The sequence below is a fragment of the Carcharodon carcharias genome, chromosome 2, assembly GCF_017639515.1.
Source record: "Carcharodon carcharias isolate sCarCar2 chromosome 2, sCarCar2.pri, whole genome shotgun sequence".
Classification (NCBI taxonomy): domain Eukaryota; kingdom Metazoa; phylum Chordata; class Chondrichthyes; order Lamniformes; family Lamnidae; genus Carcharodon; species Carcharodon carcharias.
In genome coordinates, this window is record NC_054468.1 from 87,655,278 (window position 1) to 87,674,351 (window position 19,074).

General features: G+C 44.1%; 1 protein-coding gene across 1 annotated transcript in view; it reads left to right on the plus strand.

Annotated features, from left to right (window-relative positions):
- The window catches only part of LOC121287788 (serine--pyruvate aminotransferase, mitochondrial-like), a 96,595-nt gene that overhangs the window by 15,370 nt on the left and 62,151 nt on the right, over window positions 1–19,074 (plus strand). The window contains exons 5-7 of the mRNA XM_041205713.1: window positions 12,028–12,220; window positions 16,315–16,379; window positions 17,651–17,751. Of these exons, the coding sequence (XP_041061647.1) occupies window positions 12,028–12,220; window positions 16,315–16,379; window positions 17,651–17,751 (359 nt within the window). The remainder of the gene's footprint in view (window positions 1–12,027; window positions 12,221–16,314; window positions 16,380–17,650; window positions 17,752–19,074) is intronic.

Here is a 19,074-nt window from a genome sequence, read left to right on the forward strand (position 1 = left end):
GGAGCTTTGCCTGTCATATTTGGCAATTTCCAGCTCATAGCCATGCATTTCATTTCACAGGCTCTCGGGGAGAGGGGGGGTCATCCTCATCCAATACAATGATCTTTTGACTGGATTCAATTTAGGAGAAAAAGGTTCTGCAGCATGGCAAAATAGTGCTCTAATTTGGCTGGTTTTGATCAACACCAAGATTAGCAAATAATGCAGAGATTAATTTAGGGTTCCCACTCTTACATCAGCTTTCACAGTCATTTTTGCCACCTGTTTGCCCCATTGTCAGTTGACTTGATGGGCAAGCCATGAATGAGATCAACTGTGAGACTGAGCTGTATGTACATTCAACATTACAACAAGGTTGTGACAGTGGCGCAGCAATGAGATAGTACAGTACCTGTAGGTTGATGCAGTAGTTGTATTGAGATGGTTAAATGCCTGTTGGTTGATACAGTAGTTTGTATTGAGATGTTGCAGTGCCTGAAGGTTGATGCAGTAGTTTGCACTGAGATGGTGCAGTGCCTGTAGGTTGAGCAGTAGTTTTTATTGAGATGGTGCAGTGCGTGTAGGCTGATGCAACTGTTTGCACTGAGATGGTACAGTGCCTGTAGTTGATAAAGTAGTTTGCATTGAGATGGTACAGTGCCTGTAGGTTGATGCAGTAGTTTGCACTGAAATGTTACAGTGCCTGTAAGTTGATACAGTAGTTTATCCTGGGATGGTACACAGCCTATAGGTCAATGCAGCAATTTATATTGAGATGATATAGTGCCTGTAGGTTGATGCAGTAGTTTGTATTGAGATGATGCTGTGCCTGTAGGCTGATGCAGTTGTTTGCACTGAGATGGTACAGTGCTGTAGTTGATAAAGTAGTTTGTATTGAGATGGTACAGTGCCTGTAAGTTGATGCAGTATTTTGCACTGAAATGTTAGAGTGGCTGTAGGTTGATACAGTAGTTTATCCTGGGATGGTACATAGCCTATAGGTCGATGCAGTAGTTTGTATTGAGATGGTACCTGTAGGTTGATGCAGTTGTTTGTATTGAGATGGAGCAGTGCCTGTAGTTGATGCAGTGGTTTATATTGAGATGGTGCAGTGCCTGTAGGTTCATTCAGTTGTTTGTCCTTGGATGGTACACAGCCTGTAGGTCAATGCAGTAGTTTGTATTGAGATGATACAGTGCTTCTATGTTGATGCAGTAGTTTGTATTGAGATGGTGCCATGCCTGTGGGTTGATGCAGTAGTTTTTATTGAGTTGGTGCAGTGTCTATAGGTTGATGCAGCTGTTTGCACTGAGATGCTACAGTGCCTGTAGTTTGATACAGTAGTTTGTCCTGAGATGGTATGTAGCCTGTAGGTTGATGCATTAGTTTGTATTGAGATGATAGTGCTTGTATGTTGATGCGGTAGTTTTTTTGAGATGCTGCAGTGCCTGTAGGTTGATGCAACTGTTTGCACTGAAATGGTACAGTGCCTGTAATTGATAAAGTAGTTTATATTGAGGTGGTACAGTGCCTGTAGTTGATGCAGTAGTTTGCACTGAGATGTTACAGTGCCTGTAGGTTGAAACAGTAGCTTGCCCTGGGATGGTACACAGCTTATATGCCGATGTAGCAGTTTGTATTGAGATGGTACAGTGCTTCTATGTTGATGCAGTAGTTTTTATTGAGATGGTGCAGTGCCTGTAGGTTTATGCAACTGTTTGTACTGAGATGATACAGTGCCTGTAGTTTGATACAGTAGTTTGTCCTGAGATGGTATGTAGCCTGTAGGTTGATGCATTAGTTTGTATTGAGATGGTACAGTGCGTGTAGGTCGATGCAATAGTTTGTATTGAGATGATACTGTGCTTGTATGTTGATGCCGTAGTTTGTATTGAGATGTTACAGTGCCTGTAGGTTGAAACAGTAGCTTGCCCTGGGATGGTACACAGCCTATATGCCGATGCAGCAGTTTGTATTGAGATAGTACAGTGCCTGTAGGTCGATGCAGTAGTTTGTACTGAGATGGTGAAATGCCTGTAGGTTGATACAGTAGTTTATATTGAGATGGTGCTGTGCCTGTAGGTTGATGCAGTAGTTTGTCTGGAATGGTACACAGCTTATAAGTCAATGCAGTAGTTTGTATTGAGATGGTACAGTGCGTGTAGGTCGATGCAATAGTTTGTATTGAGATGATACTGTGCTTGTATGTTGATGCCGCAGTTTGTATTGAGATGATGCAGTGCCTGTAAGTTGATACAGTAGTTTGTATTGAGATGGTGCTGTGCCTGTAGATTGATGCAGTAGTTTATATTGATACGGTGCAATGCCTGTAGGTTGATGCAGTAGTTTGCACTGAGATGGTACAGTGCCTGAATGTTGATACAGTGTTTTGTATGGAGATGTGCAGTGCCTGAACGCTGATACAGTGGTTCATATTGAGATGGCACAGAGCCTATAGGTTGATGCAGTAGTTTGTATTGAGATGGAAAAGGGCAGTAGGTTTATGCATGAGTTTGTATTGAGATGATATATGGGTGTGGGCTGATGCAGTAGTTTGAATTGAAATGTACAGTGCCCATACGTTAATGCAGTAGTTTGTATTGAAATGGTGCAGTTCCTGAAGGTTGATTGAGTAACTTGCACTGAGATGGTACAGTGTGTGTAGCTTGATACAGTAGTTTGTATTCAGATATTGAAGTGCCTGAAGGTTGATGCAGTAGCTTGCACTGAGATGATACAGTGCATGTAGGTTATTGCAGTAGTTTGTAATGAGATAAAGCAGTGTCAGTAGGTTGATGCAGTAGTTTGCAGTGAGATGGAACAAGGCTGTAGGTTGACACATGAATTTATTGAGATGATACAGGGTGTAGGTTCATGCAGCAGTTTATATTGAAATGTCGCAGTGCCTGTAGGTTGATGCAGTAACTTGCACTGAGATGCTACAGTGCCTGTAGTTTGGTACAGTAGTTTGTACAGGGATGGTACAGTGCTTTTAGGTTGATGCAGTAGTTTGTATTGAGATAGTAAAGTGCCTGTAGGTTCATATATTAGTTTGTATTGAGATGGTAATGTGCCTGTAAGCTGATGCAGTAGTTTGTGTTCAGATGGTGCACTGCCTGTAAGTTGCTGCACTAGTTTGTATTGAAATTGTACAGTGCCTGTAGGTTGATGCAGTGGTTTGTGTTGAGATGATGCAGTGCCTTTAGGTTGATGGAGTAGTTTATATTGAGATGGTACAGGGCTCTAGGTTGACGCAATAGTTTTTAATGAGCTCATGCGGTGCCTGTAGATTGATGCAGTAGTTTGTATTGAGATGGCACAGTGCCTGTAGGTTGATGCAATAGTTTGTGTTCAGAGTGTTTGTAGATTGAAATAGTGATTTGTATTGTGGTGGTACAGTGTCTGTAGGTTGATGCAGCAGTTTGTATTCAGGCAGCCCAATGCCTGTAGGTTGATGCAATAGTTTGTATTGAGGTGGTACAGTGCCCATGTGTTGATACTGTTGTTTTTATTGAGGTGGCACAGTGCCTATAGGTGATATTGTAGTTTGTATTGAGGTGGCACAGTGTCTGTCGGTCAATATAGTAGTTTGTATTCAGGTGGCCTAGTGTCTGTAGGTTGATGCAGTAGTTTGTATTGAGATAGTACAGGGCTGTATGTTGATGCAATAGTTTGTATTGAGATGGTACAAAGCTGAATATTGTTGCAGTAGTTTGAATTGAGGTGGTACCGGGTTGTAGGTTCCTTGCTGTTTCGAACACCTTAATTGCACAGCGGTTTAAACTGCCCCTTGTTTACGGGCTTGTGTTTGGCGAAACAAACGTCAAAGCAGATATGACTATCCTACAGATAAGAATCCTTTGAAGTTGGAATGTCTTTGTGTGTGATCTTTGCCTTAACCCTTATGCTGTTGCAACATCTGCTAGGAAATTCATAGACAGCAAAGTAGCTATTTAAGTTGTTTCCCTTGACTGCAGAAACAAATTTAATTTGGCAGGTTGGTTTCTTTGATGGGTCTCTGGTGTCTATGAGGTCTAGAGCGAAGTGCACTAAATTTTGGTTCCTTTTCCACTTCCTAGGGCTCAATTTAGTCTTATGGTGAGAGCGTACCAGCAAATTGTATGCACACTTCCCAAGATTCTGGTGGAAAAAAATTCACGGGGTGCACACTGTGTGATATCTCAATCTAATACACACTACCACCAGGCAATGCTGCTTGATGTTTGTGATCTTTATAGAGTGATGTCTGCATTCTGACTCACTGCATCCCAGAGGTAGAAGTGTAGACCCAACAAACATAGAAATAGCATCTAGTGCCAGCCACTAGACACCTCAGAAAGACTTCATTGCAACTCAGCACAAGAACACAAGAGATAAGAGCAGGAGTAAACCATATGGCTCCTTGGGCCTGCACTTCTATTCAATATGATCATGACTGATCTTGGATTCAACTCCAATATTCCTTGATTTCCTGAGAGACAAAAAAATTGTCCATCCCATCCTTAAATATAGTCAATGACAGAACATCCACAATCCTCTGGGGTAGAGAATTCTAAAGATTCACAACCCTTCTAGTGAAGAAATTTCTCCTAATCTCAATCCTAAGGATTGGCCTCTTATCATGAGACTGTGCCCCCAAGTTTTAGATTACCTAGCCAGTGGAAACAATCTCTCAGTGTCTACCTGTCAAGCGCCTTCAGAAACTTGTATGTTTCAATTAGATCACCTCTCATTCTTCTAAACTCCAGAGAGTATGGGCCCAATTTACTCATCCTTTCATCACTGAACAGTGATCTTATGCCAATCTTATGAACTTTTGCTGTACTGTCTCCAATGCAAATATATTTTTCCTTGACTATGGAGACCAAAACTGCACACGGTGCTCCAGGTGTGGTCTCATCAAAGCCATGATTAATTGTAGCAAAACTTCCTTATTCTTGTACTCCAATCCTCTTGTAGTAAAAGGGAACATGTCATTTGCCTTCCGAATTGCTTGTTGTCTCTACATGCTAACTTACTGAGTTCCTTGTATGAGCACAGTCAAGTTTCTCTGAACATCAATATTCACAAGTTTCATGCCTTTGAAAAATTATTCTGCTTTTCTATTCTATTCTACCTCACATTCCTCACATTATACTCCATTTGCCATCTTGTTGCTCCTCACTTACCCTGTACAAACCTTTAGCAGCATCTCCATGTCCTCCTCACAAATTAGAGTCCCACTTAGCTTTGTATCGTCAGCAATCTTAGAAACATTACTCTCTGTCTTTGTCTAAGTCATTAATATAAGATTAGAAATAGCTGAGGACCCAGCAAACACCTTGCGGCAGTCTGCTAGTCATTGCCTGGAACTTGAAAATGCTCCATTTATCCCTACTCTTTTCTTTCTGCCCATGCTAATATATTACCCCAACTCCATGATCCCTTATGTTACCTATTAACATTTTGTGTGGTAAATTATTGAATGCATTTTGGAAACAAGGTATAGTACATCTATTTAAAAACAAAAAAACTGCGGATGCTGGAAATCCAAAACAAAAAGAGAATTACCTGGAAAAACTCAGCAGGTCTGGCAGCATCGGCGGAGAAGAAAAGAGTTGACGTTTCGAGTCCTCATGACCCTTCGACAGAACTTGAGTTTGAGTCCAAGAAAGAGTTGAAATATAAGCTGGTTTAAGGTGTGTGGTGGGGGGGGAGAGAGAGAGAGGGAGAGGGAGAAGTGGAGGGGGGTGGTGTGGTTGTAGGGACAAACAAGCAGTGATAGAAGCAGATCATCAAAAGATGTCACCAACAATAGAACAAAAGAACACATAGGTGTTAAAGTTGGTGATATTATCTAAATGAATGTGCTAGTTAAGAATGGATGATAGGGCACTCAAGGTATAGCTCTAGTGGGGGTGGGGAGAGCATAAAATATTTTAAAATACTTAAAAATAATGGAAATAGGTGGGAAAAGAAAAATCTATATAATTTATTGGAAAAAAAAAACAAAAGGAAGGGGGAAACAGAAAGGGGGTGGGGATGGAGGAGGGAACTCAAGACCTAAAGTTGTTGAATTTAATATTCAGTCCGGAAGGCTGTAAAGTGCCTAGTCGGAAGATGAGGTGTTGTTCCTCCAGTTTGCGTTGGGCTTCACTGGAACAATGCAGCAAGCCAAGGACAGACATGTGGGCAAGAGAGCATGGTGGAGTGTTAAAATGGCAAGTGACAGGGAGATTTGGGTCATTCTTGCGGACAGACCGCAGGTGTTCTGCAAAGCGGTCGCCCAGTTTACGTTTGGTCTCTCCAAAGTAGAGGAGACCACATTGGGAGCAAGGAATGCAGTAGACTAAGTTGGGGGAAATGCAAGTGAAATGCTGCTTCACTTGAAAGGAGTGTTTGGGCCCTTGGACGGTGAGGAGAGAGGAAGTGAAGGGGCAGGTGTTGCATCTTTTGCGTGGGCATGGGGTGGTGGCACAGGAGGGGGTTGAGGAGTAGGGGGTGATGGAGGAGTGGACCAGGGTGTCCCGGAGTGAGCGATCCCTACGGAATGCCGATAGGGGGGGTGAAGGGAAGATGTGTTTGGTGGTGGCATCGTGCTGGAGTTGGCGGAAATGGCGGAGGATGATCCTTTGAATGCGGAGGCTGGTGGGGTGATAAGTGAGGACAAGGGAGACCCTATCATGTTTCTGGGAGGGAGGAGAAGGCGTAAGGGCGGATGCGCGGGAGATGGGCCGGACACGGTTGAGGGCCCTGTCAACGACCGTGGGTGGAAAACCTCGGTTAAGGAAGAAGGAGGACATGTCAGAGGAACTGTTTTTGAAGGTAGCATCATCGGAACAGATGCGACGGAGGCGAAGGAACTGAGAGAATGGGATGGAGTCCTTACAGGAAGTGGGGTGTGAGGAGCTGTAGTCGAGGTAGCTGTGGGAGTCGGTGGGTTTGTAATGGATATTGGTGGACAGTCTATCACCAGAGATTGAGACAGAGAGGTCAAGGAAGGGAAGGGAAGTGTCAGAGATGGACCACGTGAAAATGATGGAGGGGTGGAGATTGGAAGCAAAATTAATCAATTTTTCCAAGTCCCGACGAGAGCATGAAGCAGCACCGAAGTAATCATCGATGTACCAGAGAAAGAGTTGTGGAAGGGGGCCGGTGTAGGACTGGAACAAGGAATGTTCCACATACCCCATAAAGAGACAGACATAGCTGGGGCCCATGCGGGTACCCATAGCCACACCTTTTATTTGGAGGAAGTGAGAGGAGTTGAAGGAGAAATTGTTCAGTGTGAGAACATGTTCAGCCAGACGGAGGAGAGTAGTGGTGGATGGGGATTGTTCGGGCCTCTGTTCGAGGAAGAAGCTAAGGGCCCTCAGACCATCCTGGTGGGGGATGGAGGTGTAGAGGGATTGGACGTCCATGGTGAAGAGGAAGCGGTTGGGGCCAGGGAACTGGAAATTGTTGATGTGACGTAAGGTGTCAGAGGAATCACGGATGTAGGTGGGAAGGGACTGGACAAGGGGAGAGAGAAGGGAGTCAAGATAACGAGAAATGAGTTCTGTGGGGCAGGAGCAAGCTGAGACGATCGGTCTACCGGGGCAGTTCTGTTTGTGGATTTTGGGTAGGAGATAGAAGCAGGCCATCCGAGGTTGGGCGACTATCAGGTTGGAAGCTGTGGGAGGAAGATCCCCAGAGGAGATGAGGTCAGTGACAGTCCTGGAGACAATGGCTTGATGTTCAGTGGTGGGGTCATGGTCCAGGGAAAGGTAGGAGGAAGTGTCTGCGAGTTGACGCTCAGCCTCCGCGAGGTAGAGGTCAGTGCGCCAGACAACAACAGCACCACCCTTGTCAGCGGGTTTGATGACAATGTCAGGGTTGGACCTGAAAGAATGGAGTGCAGTAAGTTCAGAGAGAGACAGATTAGAATGGGTGAGAGGAGCAGAGAAATTGAGACGACTAACGTCGCGCCGAAAGTTCTCAATGAAAAGATCAAGAGAAGGTAAGAATCCAGAGGGAGGGGTCCAGGTGGAAGGAGAATATTGGAGGTGGGTGAAAGGATCCGTTGAATGGGGAGAGGACTCCTGCCCAAAGGAGTGAGCCCGGAGACAAAGACGGCGGAAGAAGAGTTCAGCATCATGCCGAGCCCGAAGTTCATTGAGGTGAGGGCGTAAGGGTATAAGTCCTTTGCTGAGCACTGAACGTTCAGCATCGGAGAGGGGAAGGTCAGGGGGTATAGTGAAGATGGGGTGGGGATGGAGGGACAGGCAGGGGTGGAGGGTCCTAGATGGGTGTTGTTGTCAATGAGTTGTTGGAGCTTGCATTCCTTAGCACTTGAGAGAAAGAGAAAAAGTTTCTTGTTGAGGCGTCGGATGAGCCAAAGAATAAAATGAAACTGGGGGCACGCGCAGCTTTGAAAAAGGGTACGGCGGTGCTGCTGGAGGGAGAGGTCGAGTGTGTTCATATGGCGGCGCATGGCACTGAGTGTGGATTTCAGAATGTGACGGGCACAGCAGTCCGAGAAACGTTTTATGTCCCAGAGATACCTGTAATCCTGGGTGGGTTCGAAACATGAGGGGTGGAATTTCAGTTGAAATCCACGTGGGGTAAGTCGGAGATGGAGACAGTCACTGAGAAAGGAGATATGTCTGTGAAAGCGGGTTTTAGTAAACACCTTGTCAAACACCAGGAGGGAAATGGAAAGCAGTGAAGGTGAGCAAGGCAAAAGAGAGGTACGGAAATCTTGTCGCAGAGAAGAACAGAACTTCTTCAAGGAGGTAGGCATTTCTTGAAGAGCAGTGGCAGTCAATTAAACACAGAGACTCCCTTCTCTCTCCCCTTGTCCAGTCCTTCCCACCTACATCCATGATTCCTCTGACACCTTACGTCACATCAACAATTTCCAGTTCCCTGGCCCCAACTGCTTCCCCTTCACCATGGACGTCCAATCCCTCTACACCTCCATCCCCCACCAGGATGGTCTGAGGGCCCTTAGCTTCTTCCTCGAACAGAGGCCCGAACAATCCCCATCCACCATTACTCTCCTCCGTCTGGCTGAACATGTTCTCATACTGAACAATTTCTCCTTCAACTCCTCTCACTTCCTCCAAATAAAAGGTGTGGCTATGGGTACCCGCATGGGCCCCAGCTATGCCTGTCTCTTTAGCTACCTCGACTACAGCTCCTCACACCCCGCTTCCTGTAAGGACTCCATCCCATTCTCTCAGTTCCTTCGCCTCTGTCGCATCTGTTCCGATGATGCTACCTTCAAAAACAGTTCCTCTGACATGTCCTCCTTCTTCCTTAACCGAGGTTTTCCACCCACGGTCGTTGACAGGGCCCTCAACCGTGTCCGGCCCATCTCCCGCGCATCCGCCCTTACGCCTTCTCCTCCCTCCCAGAAACATGATAGGGTCTCCCTTGTCCTCACTTATCACCCCACCAGCCTCCGCATTCAAAGGATCATCCTCCGCCATTTCCGCCAACTCCAGCATGATGCCACCACCAAACACATCTACCCTTCACCACCCCTATCGGCATTCCATAGGGATCGCTCACTCCGGGACACCCTGGTCCACTCCTCCATCACCCCCTACTCCTCAACCCCCTCCTATGCCACCACCCCATGCCCACGCAAAAGATGCAACACCTGCCCCTTCACTTCCTCTCTCCTCACCGTCCAAGGGCCCAAACACTCCTTTCAAGTGAAGCAGCATTTCACTTGCATTTCCCCCAACTTAGTCTACTGCATTCCTTGCTCCCAATGTGGTCTCCTCTACTTTGGAGAGACCAAACGTAAACTGGGCGACCGCTTTGCAGAACACCTGCGGTCTGTCCGCAAGAATGACCCAAACTTCCCTGTCGCTTGCCATTTTAACACTCCACCCTGCTCTCTTGCCCACATGTCTGTCCTTGGCTTGCTGCATTGTTCCAGTGAAGCCCAACGCAAACTGGAGGAACAACACCTCATCTTCCGACTAGGCAATTTACAGCCTTCCGGACTGAATATTGAATTCAACAACTTTAGGTCTTGAGTTCCCTCCTCCATCCCCACCCCCTTTCTGTTTCCCCCTTCCTTTTGTTTTTTTTTTCCAATAAATTAAATAGATTTTTCTTTTCCCACCTATTTCCATTATTTTTAAGTATTTTAAAATCTTTCATGCTCTCCCCACCCCCACTAGAGCTATACCTTGAGTGCCCTACCATCCATTCTTAATTAGCACATTCGTTTAGATAATATCACCAACTTTAACACTTATGTGTTCTTTTGTTCTAATGTTGGTGACATCTTTTGATGATCTGCTTCTATCACTGCTTGTTTGTCCCTACAACCACACCACCCCCCTCCACTTCTCTCTCTCTCTCTCTCTCCCCCCCACACACACCTTAAACCAGCTTATATTTCAACTCTTTCTTGGACTCGAACTCAAGTTCTGTCGAAGGGTCATGAGGACTCGAAACGTCAACTCTTTACTTCTCCGCCGATGCTGCCAGACCTGCTGAGTTTTTCCAGGTAATTCTGTTTTTGTTTTATACTACATCTATTGTTTATTTACCCTAATAGTTACATCCTCAGAAACCTCTAATAAATTTGTCAAACACGATGTCCCTTTTGTAAAACCATGTTGACTTTGTCTGATTGTACTATGATTTTCTAAGTGCATTGTTGACTTTCTTAATGATAGATTCCAGCACTTTCCTGATGATTGATGTCAAGCTAACTGGCCTGAAGTTCCCTGTTTTCTCTTTCCTCTCTTCCTGGAATAGTGGTGTCACATTTGCGAATTTTTGTGATCATTCCAGAATCTAGGGAATTTTGGAAAATCATAGCCTGAGAATCCACTATCCCCAGAGTTATCTCTTTTAGAACCCAGGGATGTAGACCATCAGGTCCTGGGGATTTGTTGGATTTTAGTCCCTTAAGTTCCTCAAGTGCTTTTCCTCTGCTAATATTAATTTCCTTAATTTCCTTACTCTTATTAGCCCCTAGGTTACCCCCTCTTTGTGGTATGCAACTTGTGTCTTCGACTGTGAAGACAGACACAAAATATTTGTTTAACATCTCTGCTATTCCCTCATTCCCTATAGTAATTTCTTCTGCCTCTGCTTCTAAAGGACTGCGATTTACTTTAGCTACTCCTTTTTTATATACCTGTAAAAGCTCTTAGAGCTGTTTTTATACTCGTGGATAGTTTGCTCTCATTTTCTTTTTTTTCCCCTTTTACCAACTTTTTGGTTGTCCTTTGCTGGTTTCTGAAACATTCCCGATTCTCAGACTTACTACTATTCTTTGCAACCTCTAATTTAACTCTTTGTTGCCTCAGGGAGATTAGTTTTAACAGTTCAATAAAGTGTTAAAAAAATCTTTATGACATGTCCCCTCGTGAAACTGTCACATGAGCTGGGATATGTGCATTAATTTCAATAGAAATTTTTGAGAAAATTTAAAATCATTCATGAAACCTCATCCCGTCCATGGATGAGGGTCTGTGAAAAATGCAAAGGCAGCCTGGGCTCCTTGCCTGCCCATCAACCTTAAGGTTGGACGGGCAGCTCTGTTAATTATTTTCATTGTTAGTTAAATGGCCTTAATAGGCCTTTCACAGTTCGGCGGGCATGGAGCCAAGTTGGCTGTGTGCCCGCCGAATTGAAAATCTAAATGACATCACCCCGTGTCATTTTACACCTCGGCCGAGCCGAAGGTTCTCCCCCAGGTATTATTCTAGTAAATCGACCTTGTACTCTCTCTAAGGCCAATATATCCTTTCTAAGGTGTGATGCCCAGAACTGCTTAGAGCACACCAGGTATCGTCTAACCAGGGCTTTGTACAACTGGAGCTAAAGGAATCTCTCCTGAGCTAAATCTATTACTTATATCCATGACTGTTCATTCTATGAATGTCAGAACTCCTCTTTTCTTTCCAAGGGTATTTGAGAATTTTCTACTTTCTTAGATTTTCCAATTTCCAGTTTACTTTTTACCTTAAGTACAGCTTGAGTAGTTTCTGAACTATTACTGAAACTCTTTCGTGCTCCAATTGACTGTGTCACTATTTCCTTCTCTTGGTGCAGATTATGAATGAGATAAAGGCTGGAATACAGTATGCCTTTCAAACCACAAACAATTTGACGCTGGCAATCAGTGGCTCTGGGCACGCAGCTATGGAAGCAGCCTTAGTTAATGTGGTGGAGCCAGGAGATGTGGTGTTAATCGGAATTCATGGTGTGTGGGGTGAAAGGGCAGCAGACATCGCTGAGAGAATTGGTATGAGTTTTATATCTTCATTCTTTGATAAATTATATATATTGTGGGCATCAGACCTTGATTTTCCTCCCTATTTAGAAAAATAAGTAATATCATTTACATGTTATTGCAACAGCCATAAAGGGCTGCGGGGTGGACTAATGAGCAATTCTGCCTCTCTGGAGCTACCCAGCCATCAGATTGACTGGCAGCTCTATCATTTCCGGCAGCGCCAGGATGGCGTCGCTGGCTGCAGCTGGGACCGCAGAAGGAAAAGAAGATCAAGGCCCATGGATTCCCGGATCAGTTAAGTCCGGGGTCTTGGGCTGGGAGGGTTTGGGTAGGTTAGGGAGAGGAGTAGGCAGGGGGCAGTGGGTGGGTTAAAGTGAGAGAGCAGATAGGAAGGAAGAGGGTGTTCAACCTAAGGGGCTGGGGAGTGGGGTGGAGGGTGCGGGACACCCTGTTGTCAGCAAAGGGCAGCCTCTGAACCCATCCCCCCCACCACCCACCACTCACTCCCCTTTAAACATTTAAGTTAAAAATTAGGCTTCCCGCCTAATGTTTTATGGCATGGCCAGCATATTAGCAGGGTCAAGTGGCCTGAAAACAAGCTTAATTGACCATTAATTATTCATTTAAATCTGGCGTGTGGGCTGCCACCCCCCTCCCCCCCCCCCCCCCCCCCCCCCCCCCCACCCGGAAACACACTCACCAGGGACACGTAAAATTCAGCGCAGGGTCTTTCTGTATGGATAAATTAAGATGGCTCACATCCAAAAATATCTTGTGTTCTCGTGATTCCCCCTTTGATTCCTTCATTGTATTGTGCTTGACCTCTCCCTGAAATGACAAATCTGAGACTGAGTACTCATCTAGTAATAGTGAGTATGAACCTTTGGGTTACAGTCACACTGTGAAACAATATTCTGCTGTGGTCTCATGCCAGAGTCTGATCACTCTTCACATTGCAACCAGGGACCCAGTCAATGTTCTCAGACCATGAACTCTGTCCTCCATCCTGACCCCTTTTTTATCCCCTTTTTTCAATATTTATTTTAATTTTTTAATTTTTACTTTTTGTCCACTTATTTTTATTTTTGTTTTCATTTTTATTCGTTGTTTTGCCCCCACCTTTTATCCTATTTTCGATCTTTTTTCTCACCATCGTCCCCTCCCCACAAGGACCATCTGGTACTGGTTCATGTTGTTCTTTCCAGAGTGCTTACCCTAATCCTGCTATTGTCACATTCTGCTTTCTAACCTTAATGCCACTATCAGCACCTCCTTTAGCCAGGACCACTGCCATTAACATCCCTTTGTCCTTTTGTTCATGACATCTTTGGCAATCTCTCCTTTACCCCCACTTATCATTGGCCTTCTATTCAGCTTCACCTGCTCTACCCCCCTTAAACTGTATTAATTTCATAACAGTTCTACTTCTCTTTAGCTCTGAAGAAGAGTCATACGGACTTGAAACAGATTTTTTTCTCTCCACAGATGCTGTTAGACCTGCTGAGTTTTTCCAGCATTTTCTGTTTTTGTTTCAGATTTCCAGCCTCCGCAGTATTTTGCTTTTAATCAAGGCTGGCATTCAAGTGCAGTGCTGAGGGTGTGCTGCACTGTTGGCACTTGGAGGTGATACCTTTTGGATAAAATATTAAACTGACGATCCCTCTTTACTCCCAGGGCCCATGGCACTAGTTTGAAGAAGAGCAGAGGAGCTATCCCCAGTGTCCTGGCCAACATTTATCCCTCAATCAACATCACAAAATGGATTATCTGGTTATAATCGGAGTTCTGTCTTTTGGGAGTTTGTTGTGTGCAAATTGGCTGTAGAAATTCCTACTTTAGGGGAATGACTATACTTCAAAAGGACATAATTGGCTGTAAAATGCTTTGGGACATCCAGTGATCATGAAGGGCACTACATAAATACAAGTCCTTTTTCTTTAACTGATTCTCTGCTTATCTCCCATTCTGATTCTTCCTGTTTTCATCACTTTATTTTTGTCATCTATTCACTCTTTATTCCACTTTCCCTCTATCAGTCTGGCTCTCACACACGTTTGTTGTCTCTTTTTCTCTCCTTTGTCTCCAGGGGTGGGATTTTCCATGCCCGCCCGCCGCTGGGATCTTCCTGTCCCCCGACAAGCCAACGGACTTCTGGCTGGGGCGCCGTCTTGCCCAAGGCGGGTCCCACCCACAACAGGGCCAGAAAATCCCAGCCCGTGCCTTTCTCTCTCCCTCCTCCAGTAAGCCTGATTTTCCTCCTGTATGATCTCTGTCTCTTGCCTACTGACTTCTCTGTTTACCTCACATACTAGTTGGCAGTTTTCCCCTTTTGTAGATCATACATTTTTACAGTGAGGAGATGGCTGTCCATTTCTGCTGGTCTTACTGTTGTTGCCAGACTCATAAAGGAGCCTTGGCTTGACTGGCACCTTTGGGAGCTTCTGCAATCTGTGCAGCTGAGAAAGAAACTGAGGCCAAGGTCGGATGGGATTATGGATTTGAAGTCAGCATAATGTTTGTTGTGAGGAAGTGAGGTGGAAGAGAGCTAGAGAGTGGGCTTGTGTTAGGAGGAAGTATGCAAAAAATGCATAAGGTATTCTGTATATGAAAATCTTAACATTCTATAAAATATATTTTTATAAAGCTGGTTTGAACAGCAGTGAGAACTGGCCTGGGGGGTAGCAGACACAGATGGCTTAGCATTAGCAGACTAGGGATGGGAGAGAAATGAGGAGATTGGAATTTGGGGCATGGACAGAGCGCACAAGGGGCCTGGGGCTTCTGCTGGCAAGGGGTGTGGGAAGCAAGGAGGTGGTTACAGCTTCAGTTGTGGGGCTACAGTGAGGAAGATTACTTGAAACTTGGAATTATTCATATTACAATGGATATAATATAATGACTAAAGCAAATGCATCTAAACTCTCACATTTTCCTCCTGCTTTTTTAGTTGAGTGTGCATACCCAGAATTAAGCTGTCTTAGCCCAGATTTCCTGGTCCTTGATCAGCAATTACTGCTAAATCACTCTTAGGCTTTTACACATCCCTCAAAAGTACTTCTGAGGTTGGAGGGTCTTGTATTGTGAAGTTATTGACAACTGGAATTTAAACCTGTTTACCTATCTTAGGGTTGCCAACCCTGCAGGATTGGCCTGGAGTCTCCAGGAATTGAAGATCAATCTCCAGGACACTGCTGTGAGCAACCCTGGAGAAGAATCATTGGAATATTTAAAAAGTTTATTTTAAAACAAAATTTCTTTGAACATTTCTCTTCACAAGGTATAAAAATATCAAAAATGGGTAAAAAGGTTGTTTGGTTGACAGTAAGGCAACATCCAATTGGGTCATGAGCCTCTTTGCTTTTTAACTGGTGTGGGAAGGCAGTGTGTCACAAGGATGGATGTGTTGGTTGACGAATGGCTGGAGCATGGGGGCAGGTCATGTGATGAAACCTCTAGGAATACATTTAATTACAAATCACAATCTGCCTCTCTCTCTGCTCTTTTAAGATTTTCCTTAAAGCCTTCCTCTTGGTCACCTGCCCTAATATCTCCTTACGAAACTCGTCAAACTTCATTTGATAACATTCCTGTTAAGCACTTTGGCACATTTTGCTATTCTAAGGTGCTATGTAAATACACAGACATTCTCCTTGGTTCTTCCTGCTCCCTCCCCTCTTCCACTGGCTTAAAAACTTTTACATTCCCATCTTTCTTCGGTTCTGATGAAAAGTCCTTGACCTCAAACGTTAACTCTGTTTCTCTCGCCACAGATGTTGCCTGACCTGCTGAGTATTTCCAGTATTTTCTGTTCTTATTACAAGCTACTGTTGCTGTACCATGGCACAGATCTCCCTCATTAAAGCCCTGTTGGCCATGTTATTGACTGAACAAGCCCACAGTCTGGTACTGTACATACCCAAAGTAGACATGTGCAGTCTGAATATAATTGAAATCAGACAGCAAATAAATAAGACATTCAGCTTTCAAAATCTTGAGATTTCTGTTAGCTTGACAGTAGCCAGAGCATTATATTGTAATAGATAGGGCCAGCAGAAGGCTATTGAGACAACACTGACGCTGTACCTTTTCACTTTGTATTTAAGGCGGAGATGTCAGGAGATTTGTAAAACCTCCCGGGGAAAATTTCACCTTGCAAGAAATCGAGCAGGTTTGTGTCTGTGTCTGCCTGCTTGTGTGCAGAAGTGTATTTGAGTGCATGTGTCTGTCTGGATGTGTGTTTGTGTGTGTGCGTTTGTGTCTGAGTTTGGGCCTCTTCTCCAAATGTAAGTGGAAATTTAGTGACAGTTACATAGACACAATGGTACAGAAAGACTGTTTAGTCTCCTAAATCATAGAGACTGTTATTTTTAAGGTTTATAACCTTGATTGGAATAAATTGAGATCTCCATTAGTTTACTGACTGACTGAAAAGACCGTGCAGTGGGGTTGGATAGACATGCTCCAGCGCCACCCACTGGTCAATATGTTAGTGCACCCAGACCAAAGCAACTGGCTCCTCACTTTACATTGTGGCCTTAACTTAGAATTTCTGGCTCAACAAAGCATTTGTATTCTGAAGTGATTAGCCAGCTTTTAGCCCCTTCCCCAGGGATTCAAGAATGGTGAGCAAATATGAGGGTTTGCATCTGAGGACTGGCTGCTCAAATGATGGATAGGCACAACGGCTGAGTCTACCAGAACTCACCTGCAGGTTATACATGTATAATGTATAATTATGACTGTTCAATTCAAACTCAAAGCAAAGGAAACTTAGATAATATTTCACACTCATCAGGGCTGAGATAACCCATCTTGTCACCCTCAAATATTGATCCATGAGTAGAGAAATTTTAGCATTCTATCACTTGTGAGTTATTGGAAGGGACAGAAGCAGAGATATGCCAGAGTTCTCATGGAACCATTCATAGACTCTTCCCTTCAAGCTTCCCTTGCAGGGTGATAACAAGATTTGTGTCCCAGAGTTCAGCTCTGATATTGGGGAAGACCCTGAACCCTTACCCTCTTTAGCTCCCAGGTTTCACTAATATCTTAAGCCTGATTTGACACTGCTCACTTGGTTAGGGAATGACATGAGGCCATTGATGGGGAAATGATTATAATACCTTTTGAATAGCAGAGTGAAATGGCTTTGTGATGTTAGCAAGATCAGCAATCGATGGGTAGAAGTGAGGCTGAGAAGGAAAGATCCAGTTTACTCACATGGTTAAAAACTCTGTTTCTGATTCAAGGTGACCAGTGCCACGCATGGGTGTGCATTACATGTTAAACTTCACAAGGTGGACAGGAGGCACAGGCAACTGCAATGGCCATGTGTGGTTCTGAAAGTTGGCTTGTTGCTTGTTTTACTGATTGGCATTGCTTTTGGCTGTACAGCAGATGCCATGAAAAAGATTTGCATTGCTTTGCTTTGCTTCGCAGGCTCTAGTGCAGCACAAGCCCATTCTGTTCTTCATCACACATGGGGAATCCTCCTCGGGCGTGGTTCAGAAGATGGACGGGATAGGACCTCTCTGTCACAAGTGAGTATATGCCACTCACCCAATGCAAGCTCAACTCTGCCACAGGAGATCTATAATTTTCAACTTTTGTTGCCACCCCACCCCCGTCGTTGTTTCCTTGCTATTAATTAACACTGGTATTTTCTGAAAATAAATCCCACTGTGAGTCCTCATCTCCATTCCTCTTCTACCCTGAAACTCTAAAGCTGTTAGATCACCTTTCTCTTCACTAGCTTCAACTCAGTAATCGTGATAAAAATTTTGATAAAAATTAATAATGTTTCATTATCCCCTATATTATGACAGAGCAATTTTTATTTCTATTAAAACAGTTCAATTCTTCACTGCCGGAGTTCCAATCAGACTTCTGGTCCCATTGCCCACAATCCGTGTGCCTCAAAGCTTAACCTTGTCCCATGCCATCTCTTCAGAATCTGCTTCTTCTATTTCACTTTCTATTCTCATTGGAAATTTGCTTCTGTTCACCTGATAACTTTTACTTTCTAATGATTCCCCCTCCCCATTATCCATCACCACTTTCTAATTATCGAGCCTGCTGTTAGCTCCCTACCTTGAATATTCTGGTAACCTATAGAACCTATAGATTTTCCACGTAACAGTAATATTCATATATCTTGAGTAATTTTGGCATTGCTTTGGGATTTGTTACAATTATCTTGTCCAAGGTTATCTAATTTATCCTACAATCTATGCTTTAGTTGATGGCTCATCTTCCACTTGTTGTTGATTGATTCAGGGGCACCAAAGAACTTGCTGTCTTTCTTTCCATTTACTCAAGATCGACTCTTGATCAAGAGTCTGCCTTATTCAGCATCCACTATCAGCCACACATTTGCTCTTGATCCCTCTCTCTCATCAGTGTGTATGATCTTCACTCCTCATGCTGTATGGTTGCATCGCAACACTTTGATGCCTACGTCATTCAATGGAGAAATGAAGACCCTTGTTTCTTTTTTCAGTTCTTCAAAGGCACAGATTTTGTCTTTCATGAGTTCAAACAACTGCTTCTCATCTCATCTTCAATGGCTTGAACCCTTTATCCATCTATTGGTATACTTAATTTCACTATCTCCTCTGATTGAAAATTGAATTCCAATAACTGCTCCACTGCTGAAGTTGCCTGAGAAATTTGCTATGTCAAATGGGTGGGCAATTTTACGGTTTAAGGAGATAAACACTAAGGGTATGAATATATAAAATCTATCCTCTAGTTCCTGCAGGGTCTACAACACAAAAAATGGCTGTAGCTCATCACAGATTGATAATGAATTGGCAAACTCACCTTAGAGGCACCGTAAAGAGATGTGGAAAGTTGGACCGTTA